This window comes from Marmota flaviventris, chromosome 9 (genome assembly GCF_047511675.1).
Source record: "Marmota flaviventris isolate mMarFla1 chromosome 9, mMarFla1.hap1, whole genome shotgun sequence".
Classification (NCBI taxonomy): Eukaryota; Metazoa; Chordata; class Mammalia; order Rodentia; family Sciuridae; genus Marmota; species Marmota flaviventris.
The window spans coordinates 113,505,660-113,524,903 of record NC_092506.1 but is presented as its reverse complement, the minus strand read 5'-3'; the positions used below and the strand labels follow the sequence as shown (position 1 = coordinate 113,524,903).

Here is a 19,244-nt window from a genome sequence, read left to right as displayed (position 1 = left end):
ACTACAATTTCTCAGAGGGAATTTTACCTGGACTTGTAGCTTTTGTTTAAAAACAAAAAACAAGAAACTCCACTCCCCATCCCATCCCCTCTCCTCACTCCAGTACTGGGGATTTAATTAGGTCTCACTAAATTGCTGAGACTGGCCCCTCAAACTTGGGATCCTTCTGCCCCAGTTTCCTAAATCACTGGGTTTATAGGTGGGCACCATCAGGCCTAGCCTTTTGTTAAATTGCCATGAGCCTTCTCAAGCCTCTTGCATTCATTGAGTCTCATTGAGTATAGTATAAAAGAAAAGTATAAAAGAAAGTAAAGTATAAAGTATAAAAAGGAAAACTTCTAAAAGTGGGTATAAGTTTACCACATCTCCAAACTTAAAAACTGAGTGGAGTTGGGGCAGGAGGATTACGAATTCAAGGATAGCCTGGGCAACTTCCCGAGGCCCCATCTCAAAACACAAAAATTAAAAGGGCTGGGCATGTAACTCAGTTAAGCCTCCATGTTCAGTCCCCAGTACTGATGTATATAAGGGTGAATGACTTAAAAATTAAGCAAGATAAGCTAAAAAATTGTCATAACACATGGAAAGAAATTACTTGATAAAGTCAACATTGGTGCTTTGTATATATCTTACCAATTATGAATAGATATTTTGTGTATATTTAAGTTTTTATCCCCAAACCCTAAACATTTTAATGGTGAGATGTAGTAAACAATCTGTTTTTGGGAAGTGGGGCGGGGGTTTACTGGCAATTGAACACAGAGTTATTTAAACACTGAGCCACATCCCCAGCCTTTTCTTATACTTTATTTAGAGACAGGGTCTCGCTGAGTTTCTTAGGGCCTTGCTAAATTGATGAGGCTGGCTTTGAACTTGAGATCCTCCTGTCTCAGCCTCCTGAGCTGCAGGGATTACAGATATGTGCCACTGCACCTGGCAATAAACACAATCTTTTTAAAGTCAGGAACAAGATAAATGTTTTTTGGAGATCCAGTGAAATCAGAAAGAAACAGAAGGGTTGGAAATGAAGAATGAAATCTGTTTTCTTTGCACATTTATTAATCCAAAAGAATCTGAAATCTAATTGTAAGTTATAATAACATGGGTCAGCAAAGGTTCTAAGTAAAATATAAATAATAAACAATAATGGCCACTAACATTTATAAAGTTTTTCTCAACACTAAGTGCTGTACAATTTTAACTCATTTAATTATGACCACAATTCTATTGAGTAGTTACTGTTTTTAACTTTTCATAGATGAGGAAATGAAGTATTAAGAATTTAAGAACTTTGTCCATAATTGCACAGCTAGAAGCTGCAGTAATAAGATTAGAAGCCTAGAAAACTGACTCCTGAGTATACTCTTTACTTCGATGTTCATTGAATTTCTCTGTACTAGTAGTAAGTTAAAAGAAAATGTAACTTAGAAAATGTATATTTATAATAGCAAAAAAGTCATAAAGTTCCCAAGATTAGCACTAACAAAATTATATGAAACCTTTATAGGAAAAAAAAATTAGATTAATTGAAGAACTGAAAGAATTTTAAATAAATGGAGAGAGATATATGTTCATGGATGTGCTTAATATTATAAAGAATTCCATTGTCCTGCGACATAATTTATAATTCAGTGTAGCTTCAGTGACATTTCCAAAAGGTTTTCCCCCTATAATTTGATAAACTGATGCTGAATTTCATATGAAATAATAAGGGCTAAAAATATGAAGACATTTTTTAATAAATAAGTGAAGGGACTTATCTTTCCAGATACTGTTATAAAGTATTGATACAGAGAAACTGACAGAATAGAGAGAACTCAAAAATGAACCTCATTCATATTGTATGCATTTTTCACATAAAACAGGAACACTTTTAAAATATCAGTAGAGAAATGATTATTCATCTAAGGTGATGGAATAATTGGTTATACATATGGGAAAGTAATAAAATTATATCTCTGTACTTAATACATAAAAAAGTTCTAAGTCAGCAAAAAAAACAAATAAACAACAACAACAAAACACTCGAAAAAGAACATGAAAAGGGGTCTGGGGTTATAGCTCAGCAGTAGAGCACTTGCCTTGCCCATGTGAGGCATTGGGTGCAATCCTCAGTACCACATAAAAATAAATAAAATAAATAAAGATATTGTGTCCATGTTAAGAAAAAGAACATGAAAATGGAGAATTTTAGAAAAAAAAAGAAACATTTATGACTATGGGTTAAGGAAAATATTTTAACATATTGAAATCATACCTAAAGACGTTTTTAAATTTGTGTGATGAAAGATAAGCCACAAGCTTAGAGAAGATTTTTGAAGTATGTTAACTAACAAAGGATTCATTGCCCAGGGAAGCACTTATTAGCTCAATGCAATGTTGGTTGAAATAACAAAATCCTGGGAAGTTTAAGAGACAGTAGTACATCAGAAATATAAATTATATACTTGTAAGGGAAAACTTAAATGGAGTTAACATGAATATCCTGAGCCACAAGTGCCATTGATAAATCTCAGATACATAATGTTGCAGAAAATTTGATATCATATGATTTCATTTCTGTAAATTTTGAAAACAAAAATGATAACCTGTATTGCATATTGATTATGGCTATATATGCACATATATAGTTATTATTTAAAAACATGATGGGGTTGATAAATACTAAATTGAAGATAAAGAGTCTCTGTAGGGAGAATAGGATTAAAGGAGAGGTATGCAGTGTCTTCAAATTACATCTACTATGGTTTACTTTTTAAGTAAAAAAATAAATGTGTAGGGGGAATAAATCTGGAAAATAATATGGTAAAATGTTAAGGTTCTTAAAAACTAGATAATTGGGTACATTGACAATCATCACATTATTTTCTTGAACTTTTCTGCATAATCAAAGTATTGAGTAATTTTTCAAAGTAATTGTATCTATATTGGGGTCCAAAATTTTCTATCAGTTCCCATGCTCCTTAATCTCTAGGGCTGTTATACCCCAGGCCTTTTTCTTCTAGTCATGTTTTCTAGTTAATTTGTCCAGAAAAGGTCTCTGAAGACTTATGTTACTATGGGGCTAAGTACACATTCTAACAGCCTTTTAAATAGTAATCAGGAAAAAACTAAGAAGAGCACAATGTGCCTTTTGTGTTAGCAATTTTTTCCTTTTCTTTAAAATTCACTTTTTAGACTTTTGAAGAACAGAAATTTTAGAATGTTAGTCCTTCAATTTGATAGTTGTAGAGAAAAATCCTTTCTCCATATTCATTGGTGTGAATAAATACTGTTATACTTTAAATAAAAGCAAGTTTATGAAATTTTAAATTCAAATCTTTTTGTATTTATTTAGAATAAAATATTTTAAGATATGCAGATTTGGGAGATTATAAGACAGCCCTAAATATCATGTAACCTGGTTGTGTATATTTATATCCCCTTCTATTAAATTTCCCCCAAAAGTTCTATGCTGTGTTCTTAGAATTTAGTAAAGGAGGATATTGTATACAATGTATGAAAATCTATTTGAAGTTAAACATTACAAACATTATACTCGCACTTTATATCTTCGGTTTAATCAGAACAATCTCTACAGGTTTATGTGCCCTCACTACCATACTTTAATTTTATCTGCTTGACTTTCTGAATTTATTGCAGATCTCACAACTCGATGCATATAATCAAATAAATTTAATGCTGAGGCCATTATCTAGGCACAAACTGTCTTCCTTAGTAATTAATTAGAAATTAATCCCAGCCCAGACTTGTCCTACATTAGTCTAGAAGATGTCTGAGAACCAATTTAAAGAACTCTAGGGAAAGTATTACCAGAATACAAGACTACTTGGTGACTGCTGGAGAAATATTATGCTCATATAATTAAAACCCCCAGTGTCTCACCTCCATGTCAAGGTTCACTATGGTTTATGGAGCTGTATGTTTTTAGTATCTCCCTATAAACTGGTTATTGGTATCATAAAAATTTACCTTGAAGATAATATGTTGTGTGTCATACTGCTAAAGCCTGTAACTGCCAGAAAAACTGGTCTGGTAGGGTTTGTCTCAGGTCTATAAAAAGATTGCAGATATAAAATCTATCATGGCTCAATAACATGAAAAAAGATCATGGCACATGTTGCACTTTATTTCTAGAATAGAAAATTTGGATCTAAAATTATATGATTTGCTTTTGTCTGAGTGTCATTTTGCACTTCATTATTGACTTCCTTTATCTGTGGAATACCATAGTTAATTGTTTTAGTCTCGAATTCAGCATATTTGGTGGACCTTAATCCTCACAGCCTCCCTTCCCACACTGCATGTCTGTTTCTACATGGGTTTGTAAGTGCTTAACCATCTAAAACCAAACTTCAGCTTCTTCAGTAGAAGTTTTCTAACAGAATTAAGAGTATTCTGTGTTTCTGCTCTTCAAACAGTAGTAACAAGTAATATTGAACAAGAAGGCAGTCGGAGGGAGCAGTGCCCCTGTTCAAAATTTCATTTTGGACATTTTTTTTTTTTGTGTGTGTGTGTGGTGCTGGGGATTGAACCCAGGTCCTTATGCAGGCAAGTCAAGCACTCTACCAACTAAGTTATATCCCCAGCCCTCATTTTGGACATTTTAATGCTCAAGAAATGGAAGAAAATTTAAAATGAAGAAAATTAATAAGAGAGATTTGTATTTAGAATTATTACTAGATTTTCAAATTTAACAATAACTTAATTTGAATATTTTATTAGTATAGATTTTCAGTGCAATGAATTACACCGTCTTAAGGATAAATGATTATTTAGTTTCAGATGCCAGAGCCTCTCTATCACAGAGTGCCAGTTTATAACTTCAGTAACAGCAACTCCAAAACTATGCAGAACATGGTTTAATTTTCTTCAACCATAGACTTTATAGATAATCACCATCATGACTATGTATAAGTTTATTGTCTCAGAATGGGATATAGGTTAGTAAGAAAGGATCCTATCCACCACTCTCACTCCCAATCCTATCCACCACTTTCACTCCATTGTTTTTTGGGGAGGGTGGGGGGCTGGAGGTAGAAGTAAACAGGAGAAAGGTGGCCACACAGAGTAGGATCCAGGGGCTCATATTTATCAGGACTGTTTCCCAGAGTCCTTCAGTACCAAATGGAGGTAAGTTTTCCTAGTGACATCCTCCACTGTCTTAATTTTGTGCTTTCTTGCAGCTCTTAATTAATTAGGTCTTGTGTTACTATCAGAAAAATAAGTGTGAGTAGTCATCACCCTAACAGGGAAAGATAGCCAACTTTCTTTGTTCTTAGGCCAAACATACCAAACCAAGAAGCAGAGTTAAAGCAATCTGATGTCCTGGAAAGACCAGTTGTACACAGGCTGCCCTCTGACTAATGGTATTTTAGCACACATAAGAGTTTTTGTTGGATGATCATAATTAGAGATCTGTTTCCATCCAATTATCCTGAATTGTGAAGGTCAAAGTATAATTAATTCCAGTGAATAATTCAAAATTTAATATTGCTAATTGATGTGAATAAAATAAGAATCTACCTTTTTCTACTATTGAGAAATCCAGTTCAATATGGCAGACTACTCCTGCAGTTTTTTCAGTGTTTTAGCTGTATTTGTGCTAAAAATTGTGACTTCTTTCTTTGGGGGAATGTTGCTATGAACTCATGGATTTTTATTTATTTGATGTTTTATAATTAAATATATTTATTCTTTATTGATTGAATCGTCCCAAGTCTGACCAGGGACGATTGACTTGCCTTGACTCTTTGGCATGGTACACTAATAACCATGGTCACCTTGCTTTCTGTCACAATAAGGTTTTCCATTCACCTCTGTGCTTTGCCTGCTGCCGAAGTGGAGTTAGGCATTTCTCCTAGTAGTCTGGGTTCATTTTAGTCAGGAATGACTTAGAAACCCAGATCTGAGACATCTGTCTCAGATATGTCATTGTTGCTAAGCCTTTTCAATGGATAGAGTTCAGAGGAAGTGTGTGAGCTTTCATTTTGAATTCATGTTGACATTTCCAAGTCAAGTTAATATTAGAGTTTTGTTCACCTTCTTTGATTTTATTATTCTTTCTCTCTTTATCTTCAATTTAATATTTATCATCCCCACTCTCTCACACATTAGAACATCTTTTCTAATAATAATTTTTCGTTTATTTTGTGTGTGTATTTTTTTGTTTTATAATTGCGTTCAATAGTAAAATAGTTGAATGAAGTTAAATATGACTGTGCTTCTTTTCTCATTAGACTATATCCCATAAGCATGTAGTCATTGACTACATACATGTATTTAAGATATTTTATCTCTGTTGACTATGCTTTTGGTTTGATATTATCAGGTACATATTTTCAATATTAGAATTTGCTTTTTTAATGTTTTTAATTTATTTTTGAACATGTAGTAGGAGCACTGACATAATTCAAAAGCCAGACTATTAAACACACACACACTCACTGAGCAAAATCTTGCTGCATCTTCCATTCTTTCCCCACCATACATTTTACCCTTTATATTAGTTTCTTTTGCAAAAATTAGCTCTTAGGTGTATACATACATGTGTGTAAAATTGTGTGTGTTTGGTATATGTACTCCTCATCCTTTTATATGTTAAGTATACTTTTATCTATTTTTCTTTTTGGACTTAATGTATCCTGAAGATTATTCCATATCACAGTATAGATCCTGTTTTAAAACATAATGAGAAGCAAAAGGATATCGGTAATCCTCTATGTGAATGTGTTATACTTTATTCATATATAATTAATAATTAATTAATTAATATACTAATTAGTATACCTTTGGGCTTCTAATGCATATATTGGGTTATTTTTAAAGTAACTGTTTTAACTATTTGGTGTGTTCTTATTGCATAAAATCCAAACTCTCTGTACACCCTCCTGAAGTCTGTAGAAAAGATACTTCTGTCTGCAAATAGTGTTTCCCATGAGATAAAAAGAAAAGAAATGGATGGCGAATGTCTGATCTGACCTCTACTTATAGAGCTAGTAGCCATTCTAAGCCATAAGTTATGGTTGGCGCACAGCGTTCCCTCAGAGTCTTCATCTAGTCAGGAGATTTAAGCTTTGGATTACTCAGCAATCTATAGTAGGCTTACCTAAGACTCCAGTAATCATTCGAAAATTGAATAGAAGGATTGAGGTCACCTGGCATACTCTTTAATCCTGCAATTGATCTCTGAGCTCATGGTATTTGCTGTGGGTTGACTTATCTATTTTCCCTATAGGCTGCATTTATCAGTAAAAGTGGTTTTTCTCAAAAATTGTTTGCTTTCAATTCTTGTACTATTGTTTTTCTATTATATTAATCATTGCAAATATTTTTTTTCCAAATATTAACTTGCTTATTTCTTTTCTTGATCTACAAAGGACTTAAGGTGATACACTTAGTGTACTGTAGAAATTGACCATCTTTACACTCTTTCAAGTCTTACTTATTATGAAGATCTCCAAAGCAATATATATTATGTAAAACTCAGGTCCTTCTTGGAATTCTGTCACATCTTTAAGTGTGCCACAGGAAAATGGCTGATTTACTAAACTTGATTGAAAGATCATGGATTGTAACACTTAAATTTGTTCACAGTCCCATCAAATAAGACCACAGGCTGGTGAGAAAAAAGTGCAAAACTATGAAGTTTTTAATAAAACATCTGTGAACTAAAATGCTGACATTTTCCTGCAAGTTATGAAGTGTATATGTAATAGATTGTTTTGTAGCCAGCATATGAAGATGTATGTTTCTTTTCACACTATGAAAATGTAATTTCTTAATAGGATCCCAATCTTGTGATTGTACATCATGTGGAGTTTCAGTGATGATGTATTCATATATGAACATGGGAAAGTTATGTCTAACTCATTCTACTGTCTTTCCTATTCTCATCACCACTTCCCTTCCCTTTATTCCCCTTTGTCTAATCCACATCATGTATGACCACAAGAATGGGATCCTAATTAGAATAAGTTATACTCCACGTATGTATAATATGTCAAAGTATACTCTACTGTCATGTATATCTAAAAGGAACAAATTAAAATTTTTTTAAAAAAGAAAGTGTAATTTCTTGCCACTACTAAAATATTTTCCCTTTATTATTATTTTTTAGTATCTAAAAAACACGGCAAGCTCATTACTTTCTTACGAACATTCATGAAGTCTCGTCCAACAAAACAGAAGCTAAAGCAGCGAGGGATTTTGAAAGAGCGGGTGTTTGGTTGTGATCTCGGGGAGCACCTTCTGAATTCTGGCTTTGAAGGTAAAAATAAAGTCTATAAGATCATAATATTAGTTCCTGAGTTCTCCATATTGGTTTCTTACAACCAGTTACAGAATATATTAGGCAAGTGGTGTGTGTTTATTTTGGTTCAACAGTGAGTACTGAGCTTTCTCAGGGACTTTTCTCAGTTTAGGGTAAGAGTGGAGAAGTTCAAACATTCACCATGGCATTAGTGGGGCTTGTGATCTGCTTTGGAAGAATGTTATTTGCACGAAAAGGACACAGCAACATTGTCACTTTGCATTTTTCTTGTGTCTGTCCAGATGGCTTTATTAGCCAGTTTTCCTGCTCATTTGGTAAAAAAAAAAAAAAAATCTTCAGGCATACTTTTGAGACTATAAAATACCAAAACCAGCCTTCCAACTTTGATACCTAAAGATTTATATTCTTTTCTCTACAAATTAAATTCTGAATTAAGACTTTAGTTGAGTGAATGGATGGAGGAGATGAATGAATAGGAGGGGAGGAAAAAAAGGGAGTTTTCTTTGGATATTTTAAAATAGCATTCTCCTGCATTATCCTTTTTAGTCAGCATATTAAGGAAATATTTGCCTGTGCTGTTGATGAGTACCAGAAATAGATTATTTGTGAGATTCTTAACCATTATGAGATAGACCACTATGGAAACCAGTGGTAAATACCTTTAGTAATATCAATTCCAAATTAAATCCTTATTCACTTCTTAAAGAATTCTAGTGAACTTAGAAGAATTTAATACAAAACTATACCATGTTTTGTGAGAGAATAGACAAAATATTATCTTAAACAGATCTTATTCAGATATTAATGCCAACTTAATATAGTTCTTTAAAAAACAAAAAGACAAAAAACCCTGAATATTATTTTTGCAAATGTCAAAATGCACATGAGAAAATCAACCATTGAGACTATCAGAGACCAATTGTGGGGGGAAAAGATCAGAAAATATGGGAGACATTGAGCTTTACTAGATACTAAAACAGTATTCAAAACTAGAAGGAGGAGTTTTGTGAAGAAAATGAAATATAAGAATGAAAAATAGCTGAGAATGTTTAGAAATAATTACTACTATATGTAAAAAGTCCATTATGATGAAGAATGGTTTTAGAACTGTGTTATAAAGAAGGGTTATTTACAATAACATATTAAAATAATAATAATATATCTGAAAAATTAATTCCTACATTAAGTCACTGAAAAAAGAACCCTCCAAATGTTTAAGAGAGTTAACTACTTTAAATGCATGGAATTGCCAATGTGAATTGATTTTGTTTTGAGGTTAAAAAAGGAAAAAAAATTTCTCAGATTTAAACAAAAAAATAAGGGAAGAAGGGGCTTCAAACATACGTATATGTTTTTCAAGTAATGAAAAAACACAAATGTAGAAGGAAGGCACCATGAATTAGGAAAAATAACTGTTTTATGGATATGATGAAATGTGTTATCATAATGTGTGAAAATATCATTAGACTTTTAATTTTATTTATTTATTTTTTAAATTTGTTTTACTTAGTTACACATGACAGTACAGTGATCTTGACATATCATATATTTGAATCAAATGGGATATAATATCTCATTTTTCTGAATATACAGGTTCCAGAATCGTATTGGTCATCCCTGAGTAAAAGAAAAACAGCATATGGCTATCATAGGGTGATAGAAAGTAAACAAAAGACAGAAGCATGTCTACTCTCATTTGTAATCACAGAAATGTTCTTAAGCAATTTTGAAACACCATTTTACATTGATAAACATTTTTAAAATAGCAGAGCTGTTTTTTTCTTAATTGTGATATTTAGGGCCATTAAAGATAGCAATGACTTTTATCAATGCATAAAAATTATTGGTTTCAAGTAGCTCTAAATTAATACAACTTTTTTTGGTGGCATTTCATAGCAAGGAACATAATGGATTTTACAATTTTCCTTTCATATAGCAATTCTACTCCTTAGGAGTTTATCCTAGTGTAATAATTAAACAGAAAAAAAAGTGTTCATTATATAATATTATAAATGAAAGCAAAAAATGTTGAATACCCAATCTTGGAGGAAATTTTTCTACAAATTGTGAAGTCATTAAAAATTATAAATTTTAATAGTGTAGAAAAATGAAAATGTTATGTATAAACAGTAGATTAAAAAAACTTCAAACTATAATATTTAGGGATTATATAAAATGTTAAAAAATTAGAGTCAGAGAATATCTTTGTGATTTTTTTTCCCTAATTCTCCTTTTCAATTAAAAAGGGGGAAAAAAGCTAGAATAAATTAGAAATGAATTAAATAGTCTTGGAAGATAAAATTTTCTGCTCGTGGTCTGTCCAATAGAGAAAGTCTATTATTAGAAAAGAAAAAAATTTTACACTAGTATATAATTGAACTTTGTTAAATGTGAAGAGGCAGGAACTATGAAGACTGAAGTAAGATATATTCTAGTTGGCATATTAAAATAATTTCCTATTTCACCAGGGGTGATGAAAAATAAAGAATAAATATTCATATGAAATATTCATATAATATTCAAATGAGGTCTAAATTAGCAGGAAAAGAGAAACCTTTGAAGTGTATTAACTAAAATTTTAATTAGGAATGAAATTGGTTTTTCATATCAGAATTATTTAACTTTGATTTAATAAGTATGTGAGGAATTATCTTAACATTTTGAGATTTCACATATGTTGTATATAATCTGTACCTATAGTCACATTGTGTGTATACTTGCGCGTGCGCGCGTGCGCACACACACACACACACACACAGACTTTTATGGGGGTGGGTGGGTACCAGGGATTGAACTCAGGGACACTCAACCACTGAGCCACATCCCTAGCCCTATTTTGTATTTTATTTAGAGATAGGGTCTTACTGAGTTGTTTAGCACCTCACTTTTGCTGAGTCTGGCTTTGAGCTTGTGATCCTACTTCCTCAGACTTCTGAGCTGCCGGGATTATAGGCATGCGCTACTATGCCTGGCACATAGAAACTATTTTAACATTTAAAAATAACTGAAATTGAATATGTATTATGTATAGTATTTTAAACTCCGGGAATAATATATATTACATACATTTTATATATATAAATGTATAATCATATAATGTATATAATCATTCTCAAAATTGTTGTTTTAATTTAGACTTTAAAATATAGTCAAGTGCTACATACTGGCATTTTGACCAGTGATGGACCACATACATAACAGTGGTTTCATAAGATTATAATGCAGCTAAAAAATTCCTATCACCTAGTAGTGATGTGTAGACTTCCAAAAGTTTAACTAAGGGCTGGGAAGGTAACTCAGTAGTAAAGTACTTCCTTAACATGCACAAAGCCTAGGTTCAATCCCCAGCACCACCAAAACAAAACAAAACTTCTTGTGCAACATGTTACTCATGTGGTTTTGGTGATGCTGATATAAACAAACCTACTGTGCTGACAATTGTATAAAAATATAGAATATACAGTTATAATTATATGTACATAATAATAATAATGATAATAAATGACTGTTACTGGTTTATGTATTTATTATACTATACTTTTCTTATCACTTTAAAGTGTGCTCCTTCTATTTATTAAAAAAAAATGTTTACTGTAAAACAGTGTGCCTTGTTGTGTGTTATGCCAGCATATGCATCTCACATTGACTTTGTCTTTTGATTGTATCATTTTCTCTTGTGCTTGATATAATCTCATGTTGTTTGTTTATCATGTTTCCTAAGTGTACAGTAGCTACTGCTAATGACAGTAAGAGGCTACATTGATTCATCTGGAAAAAGATTGAGTGATTAAGGACTATGAAGTTGATAACATCGGTGATACATTGCTTACCAGTTAGGTATATCCCATCCTACCATAGCTGCCATCTTGAAGAACAAGAACAAATTGATGGAATCTGCTTCAGTGATGGGAAAGGGACTAAGAAAAATTCAAGAATGGCCTGGATCAAATATGAAGAAACTTCTAGTGCCCTAGATTGAAGACCAGGCACACAGAAGTATATCCTTTTTAGCACCATGACAGTCATGGCCCAAGCAGTTTGTTTGCAATGTTGAAGGAAAAGGTTGGACCCCACTACGATGTTGAACTAACTGGTACCTCTGGGTAGTTTGAATAAATCATGTCTTACATAATATGAAAGTGGCACATCTGTGAATGCTGATGTTAAAGCAGCTGAAGAATTTTTGGAGATCCTAGATAAGCTGATTATAGAGGAAAACTACTTGCCAGAGCAAGTCTTCAATATAGAAGAAACTTCAATATTCTGGAAACCATGCCTGAAGGACTTTCATCCATGAGAAGGCCAAGTCAGTGCCAGGTTTCAAGGCTTGTTAAGAATGGGACAACAGTTGTATTTAGGAGTGGTGTTGCAGGCTATGAATTGGAAGCCTTTCTGATCTGTCACAGCAGTATGCCCAGGGCTTTCAAGCATATCAACAAGCACACACTCCAGCATGCTTCAGGAGCAAAAAGATGTCATGCATAGTCCAGATGGCCTCGGGAAGTGCTATGTCAGGAAAGTACAGAAGCACTGTATGGATAATCACATACCTTTCAAAATGTTACTTATTGTTGGTAGTGCTCCAGCGATTCTCTTTTATTGCTGACCTTCATCCTAATATCAAAGTGATGATTTTTGCTCTGAATGCCACCTCTTTGATCCAACCAGTGGATCAAGGAGTTATAGCAGCTTTCAAGGTCTACTACCTGAGGAAGACCTTGGGCCAGGTTATTGCTGCAACTGAGGAAGACACTGATGCTGTTCTGGAAAGATTATAGCTTCTATGACTGTATCAAGACCTTATTTGGGGTTGAGGTGACGTCAGTAAGGAGTGTCAAAATGGCACCTGGAAGACACTCAAAAAGTTAATTCTGACTTCCAAGAATTTGACAAGGATGAGGAGTTGCAAAAATCAACAAGGCTGTGGTTGAGATAGGAAACACCTTTCTTTAGGTATGAATGAGGATGATGTTGAGGAGCTCCTAGAGGTGATTCCTGAGGAATTGACAATCAATGAGGAGTTGTTGGAACTGGATCAGGTATGCACAGCTGTAGAAGAGGCAAGAGAGAAGGAAATTGCAGAGCGCCCAAGAAAATTCACAATGAAGGATTTAGAAGAAGTGTTTGCCGACTCCTTATAAAGATTGAATCCATGGACCCCAATAAAAGTTTTTTATTAACAAAGAGGAGTGTCACATGCATTATCTACTTATGAGCAAAACTATGATGGGGGAAAAATCCAAGGAAATAACATGAACATATTTCTGAAAAAAGGATGCCTGCTCAAGAAGAGCTCCAAGGAGGTCCTTCCAGAGGGATTCCAGAAGGCTTCAATATCATAGGAGATGATGACTCCATGAGTGATGTTGTTCTAGAACACCTTCTAGTGGGACACGATGGGGAAGTGGAGGATAGTTATGTTGATAATCCTGACCCTTTGGAGGCCTAGCCTAGGCTACTGTATATGTTTATGTCTTTATTTTTAACAAGAAAGTTTAAAAACTGAAAAATATGTGAAAGTAAAAAATTTTAGATAGATAAAACTTTAAGGATATAAAGAGAAATATTTTATACAGTTGTGCAATGTATTGTGTTTTTAGCTAAGTGTTACTGTACAATTGAGAAAGTTAAAAAAATTTAAAGTTTATAGAGTAAAAAGTTACTTTAATCTAAGGTTAATTTATTAGTAAAGAAAGAAAATTTATTTTTATAAATCTCAGGTACAGTATATATAGTCTTCAGTAGTGTACTCTAGTGCTTGTAGCCTTCACATTCACCCCACTCACTCACTGACTCACCCAGAGCAATTTCTAGTATTGTAAGCTCCGTGCATGTAAGTGTCCTCTAATAGGTGCACACTTTATACCATATTTTAACCTTTTTTTGTATAGACACATAAGTATTCACCCTTGTGCTACAATTGCCTATGGTATTCAGTGTGGTAATATGCTGGACAGCTTTATAGCCAAGGAGTGCTAGGCTATATTATATAGCCAAGGTGTGTAGTAAGCTGTCCCATCTAGATCTGTATATTAGGTATACTCTATTGTTGGAAAAAAAAAAAAAAGGAAATCACCTAACTTTGCATTTCTCAAAATGTGTCCTTATTGTTAAGCTGCAAATGACTTGTGATGTCTTTACCCTAAACAAGATAGACTTTTCATCAGATTTTTCTGAAAAGGAAGCACATTCAGAATAATGATTTTTCTAAAGTGACTCATTCTCTGAATTGTGTTCCTAGTGAATGATTATAGTGAGATTACCTTGTTACACTTTCTAAAGTTTTGAGCACCTCCCAGTTCGAGCAAGAGACAAACCTGACCTGTTTCTTCTACATAAGATGTTTTAAGAAGCTGAGTGTGGTGGCACATGCCTGTAATCCCAGCAGTTCAGGAGGCTGAGACAGGAGAATAGAGAGTTCAAAGCCATCCTCAACAAGGGTGAGACACTAAGCAATTCAGTGACACCCTGTCTCTAACTAAAATAGGCTGGGGATGTGGCTCAGTGGTTGAGTGTTCCTGAGTTCAATCCCCAGTACCAAAAAAATAAATAAAATAAAATAAAATGAAAGATGTTTTAAGAAATCACCTACAAGCCTGACAAGGCAGTTTTCTTTTTATTCTTTAATTTGTGGTACCTGGTGCCAGTGTTCACTCAGAATGATCTCACAGAGTTTCACCTGTCACAATGTTTATAATCGAACTGATTAAAGATTTTGTATCACAGTTACCTATAGAACCAATTTTCTAAAAAAATTTTGCCCACAGAGTATTTTTAGGTGTAGATTAGATTAATTTGCCTTCTGCATGGGGCATTCTTAATTATAGGATCAAAATGGTTTTTTGTTACATTGATTTTTTTGGTATCTTTTGCTGTTATGCAACCTTGCGTAGGTGAGATCATTAATATGAGCCCATATTTTCCAAGTTATTCTGCCATGCTCACTAACTTTCAGAGATTAATTCAGCAAATTTGAGTTGGACCATAGAAATTTTATGTATGTTTCCACTCTTAATAAGAATGATAAATGAGGACAGATGCTAATATCTCATTTCTTCTCAACAAATGAAAGACTTAACTACAGTGTTTGCATATTCCCTAATTACCACAGAATCCATTCCAGTGGAACAAAGTTTTAAGTATTATTGACTTTTATTCATAGGACTTGTTTTATTTGATGCACATATTTAAAACAGGATTTCCTTAAAAGTTTGAAATTAGATTGCTAATAAAAAAATAGAACTTTGGAGAAAATAGGTAAAGTTAGGTTTGGTAAAAAAGATATTTTAAAACCAAAGAAGAGGAAACTCTGTTTGCCTGCACGTATGTGTATGTCTGTTTCGGTTTGAAGTTATTCATTCCTTTCAGCAAGAGACCTTTTTAAACTATTGTATATATGCGAGAATATTATAGTCAGAGCACAGTAGAAAGAAACAAGCCCCAAATCACCCCAAAGTTAATCCTCTAGGTAGTCATAATTTGTTAACCAAGAATCATGATGCTTATTCTATGTTATACTATCTTTTATGCTCTTAACCTGGAAGCCACTCCATTACAAAAAAAACAGTTCTTTTTCATCTGTTCTGACAAAACCTACTTGATGCCTAACAGACAGAAGTGACTTAGTAAGAAGATAGTTGGTAAGTAAGCTAGTGAATGAATGAATGAATGAAGAGAAAAGAACAACAAAACCATGACTGTCAAAAAAAATTAGAGGCCAATTTTTGTTATACTTATTCCTACTTCTGTAAGCCACAATTCTACTTAAAAGGATTACTAGTTTTTATTTAAACATTTCCTCTTATTCGGTTGTCATGTGGTCGTATAAAAAATCAAAACTGTATTATTTGGTATGCATGGAAATAATTTTTAGTCAAATTATCTCTTGGAGGTTTCTGATGTTCTATTTTGACTGGGTCATTTTTTTCATGTTCATTTGGCTCATTTGTTAAATGGTTGTGGGTGGGAATGGCTATTAAATCATTTATCTTGCTTAAAATTTTAAGTAGTTATCATGCAATTTTATTTATTAAGTTTGATGTGATTATTTTGTAGACGTTGAGTTCTTTTAGTTAAGGAATATTAAATGTAAAGAAGCAAAGCAGAGAGTGGGGTGCACCCGTGCATGCCTGTAATCCCAGTAGTGCGGGAAGCCAAAACAGGAGAATCTTGAGTTCAAAGCCAGCCTCAGCAATTTAGTAAAGTGCTAAGCAACTCAATGAGCCCCCGTCTCTAAATAAAATACAAAATAGGGCTGGGGATATGGCTCAGTGGTTGATCGCCCCTGAGTTCAATCCCTGGTACACCCCTCCCCAATAAAAAGAAGCAATGCAGACATTTCCCATGAAGTATTATGTCCGTAGGGGTTTTCACATTATCCAGGGAAAAATCTTTTATTCTGTATGTTTTCAAAGTTTTCCTACTTATTTGGGAGAATTTAAGCAGGTATGAATCTACTATCAAGTGGATGTACACATCCAGTGAATGTGATCCTTTTTTGTAAATGGCAGCTTATTTTGAAAAAAAATTTTAATGTATGCTAGGAGAGCCTAATAATATGGAAATAAAATCCTGTGCTTGTAGAATTTTCTCCCAAGGCCAATATTTTGGGTACCTGGGTAAGTTAGCATGCTAATTTGGAGCATACCTAAGAGAAGCGTTTTTAAAGAAAAAAATTAAAGCTCTGTTTTTTGTCTTTCTTTAAGTAATTATGTTAATTATCTCAGTAATCTCTAACTATATTTCATTTAAAGTAGGTGATAGGAAATATTTAATCCCTAATTTTATTATTCTACTGCTAGTTTATAGAGTAGAAACCTAAGGCAGAAACCTAAGGTTATCATTCATAGAACAATATCTGAAATAAAACTTAAGCTCTTATAAAGATACTTATATTTAACATTTCATTTACACACAGATTGTTTACATCAAAGTCTGTCCACAAAAAAATGCCCAGCAATTCTGCTGCTCTTCATTGCCAGTGCATAAGCCGGCCAAGCACTACATTGCCCTAAGTTTAAAGCATTGACTCTGTGCTTGGATTGCTTGAGTCAGGATCTTAATTCATCACCATTTCCTGTTTGCCCTTGGGTAAAAATGTCATCACAGAGGCAGTTTCTTTTCTGTAAAATGGGGATTAGGATAGGACTTTGCCATAGGATGTTGGTGAGAATTAGAACATGTACATTGTAAAGGCACTCCACCTGACAGTATGAAGTGGTCTGCACTATGAACTGCTGTTTAGTTTTTTAATCAAAGAGAAGAAGCTCAAGTTTTAACACAATTTATAGGATTTGACAGGATTTAAAAGATAGACTATAAGAAAGACCAGCAAAAAAAAAAAAAAAAAAAGGAAAATCTAAGAAAAATGTGATGTAATAATAAAGGAATGACTTATTTATATACTGTGAATGAAATACATTAGCTAAAATTATCTTATTAATTTTATTATGTTAATTATCTCATTTGTTTTATTTGCCACTCTGAATGTTTCATCTTTAGTCTGCTTTTTGCAGACCATATAATATCTTTGAAGTGTTTCTTCTCAGGAATTTTAACTAACATTATCAAATGATCATAGTCACTAAAGCCTATAAATTGACTAGTCTGCATTAGAAAATGAAGAGTTTTCACATCTCAGCTATTATAAAATTGTGAATGGTTATTAAAATTTTTATTATATATTTTAAAAGTTCTATTCCTGACCAGAGACCCCCAAAATAATCATTCAGATATGTATATTCACTAAGCTAACCAGAAAGTACTCTTCTTTCTATTTACCCTTAAAGTTCTCTTTATGAAAACTGGATAATGTCAAGTAAAAAATAAGTAAATTTAGTGTAAAGATAAGCATGGAGTGAAAAGATTACATCTATTTGAAATTGCTTTGACCTTTGCATTATGTTGATATTTTGCTTATTTAATAAAATTAGAATTAACATTAACTATGAGAAATAAACCTTTTTAAGAGGTGAAATATTGTAGCACTTAAAAGTAACTTGTTGGAATAAGCATTTGACTTTGTATATCCATTTGCTGTGTATGAAATTCAGCCAAACAGCTGTATTTTTATTTTAACCAGTTATGGTGTTAGGGCTTAATAGTTCACCTTTCTGTTGTAACATGAGTCGATAAGTTTACTGCAGAAAGCTCTGGAGACTTTCCTGTGGAGCTATGAACCAAGCCAGTCTTGATTATTTAGGAACTACTAATGTACTTTATGTGTGAAGTTAAGTACACATACCCTCATCATTTTTGTAGTGAATTAATCCTCCCTTCCCTTTTATTATTAATTTACAAATTTTATTCTTCTTATGAAAAATAAGACATTCTTAATTTTGGTAATTTGCATTCCATGGAATACTACCAGTTTTATCTGTGTATATGAAATTTTTCTTTAGTTCCCCAGGTTCTCCAAAGCTGCACAGCATTCATTGAGAGATATGGCATTGTGGATGGAATATATCGTCTTTCTGGAGTTGCCTCCAATATCCAGAGACTACGGTAATAACTGTCCATGGCATTTTCATTTTTATTCCTGATCAGCTCATTAAAATGCAATTATTTTAAAACTGAGTAACTTACATTGATAATCATAATTTTGGTAAGATAGTTGAGATAAAATAGGATATAATACCCATATTGTTCTCTCTGTATAATTTTTATCCATATTGTTCTCTCTTTTTTAAAAAGTTTTTTAATCTAATTTGTTACATATGATAGCAGAATGCCTTACAGATCGTATTACACATAGAGCACAATTTTTCATATCTCTGATTATATACAAAGTATATTCACACCATTTGTGTCTTCATACATGTACTTAGGGTAATCATGTCCGTTTCATTCCACTGTCTCTCATACCCCCATTCCCTCTCCCTTGACCTCCCATTCCTTTGCCCTGTCTAGAGTTCGTCTATTCCTCCCAGGCTTCCCCTCCCAACCCCACTATGAATCAGCCTCCTTATATCAG

At 33.1% G+C, this 19,244-nt stretch overlaps 1 protein-coding gene across 5 annotated transcripts in view; it reads left to right on the top strand.

Annotated features, from left to right (window-relative positions):
* Arhgap32 (Rho GTPase activating protein 32) overlaps positions 1–19,244 on the top strand; it is a 288,193-nt gene that overhangs the window by 246,396 nt on the left and 22,553 nt on the right. For all 5 annotated transcript variants that reach the window (XM_071616860.1, XM_071616861.1, XM_027945492.2 and 2 more), the window contains 2 exons: positions 8,120–8,269; positions 18,673–18,775. In XM_071616860.1, coding sequence (XP_071472961.1) covers positions 8,120–8,269; positions 18,673–18,775 — 253 coding nt within the window. The remainder of the gene's footprint in view (positions 1–8,119; positions 8,270–18,672; positions 18,776–19,244) is intronic.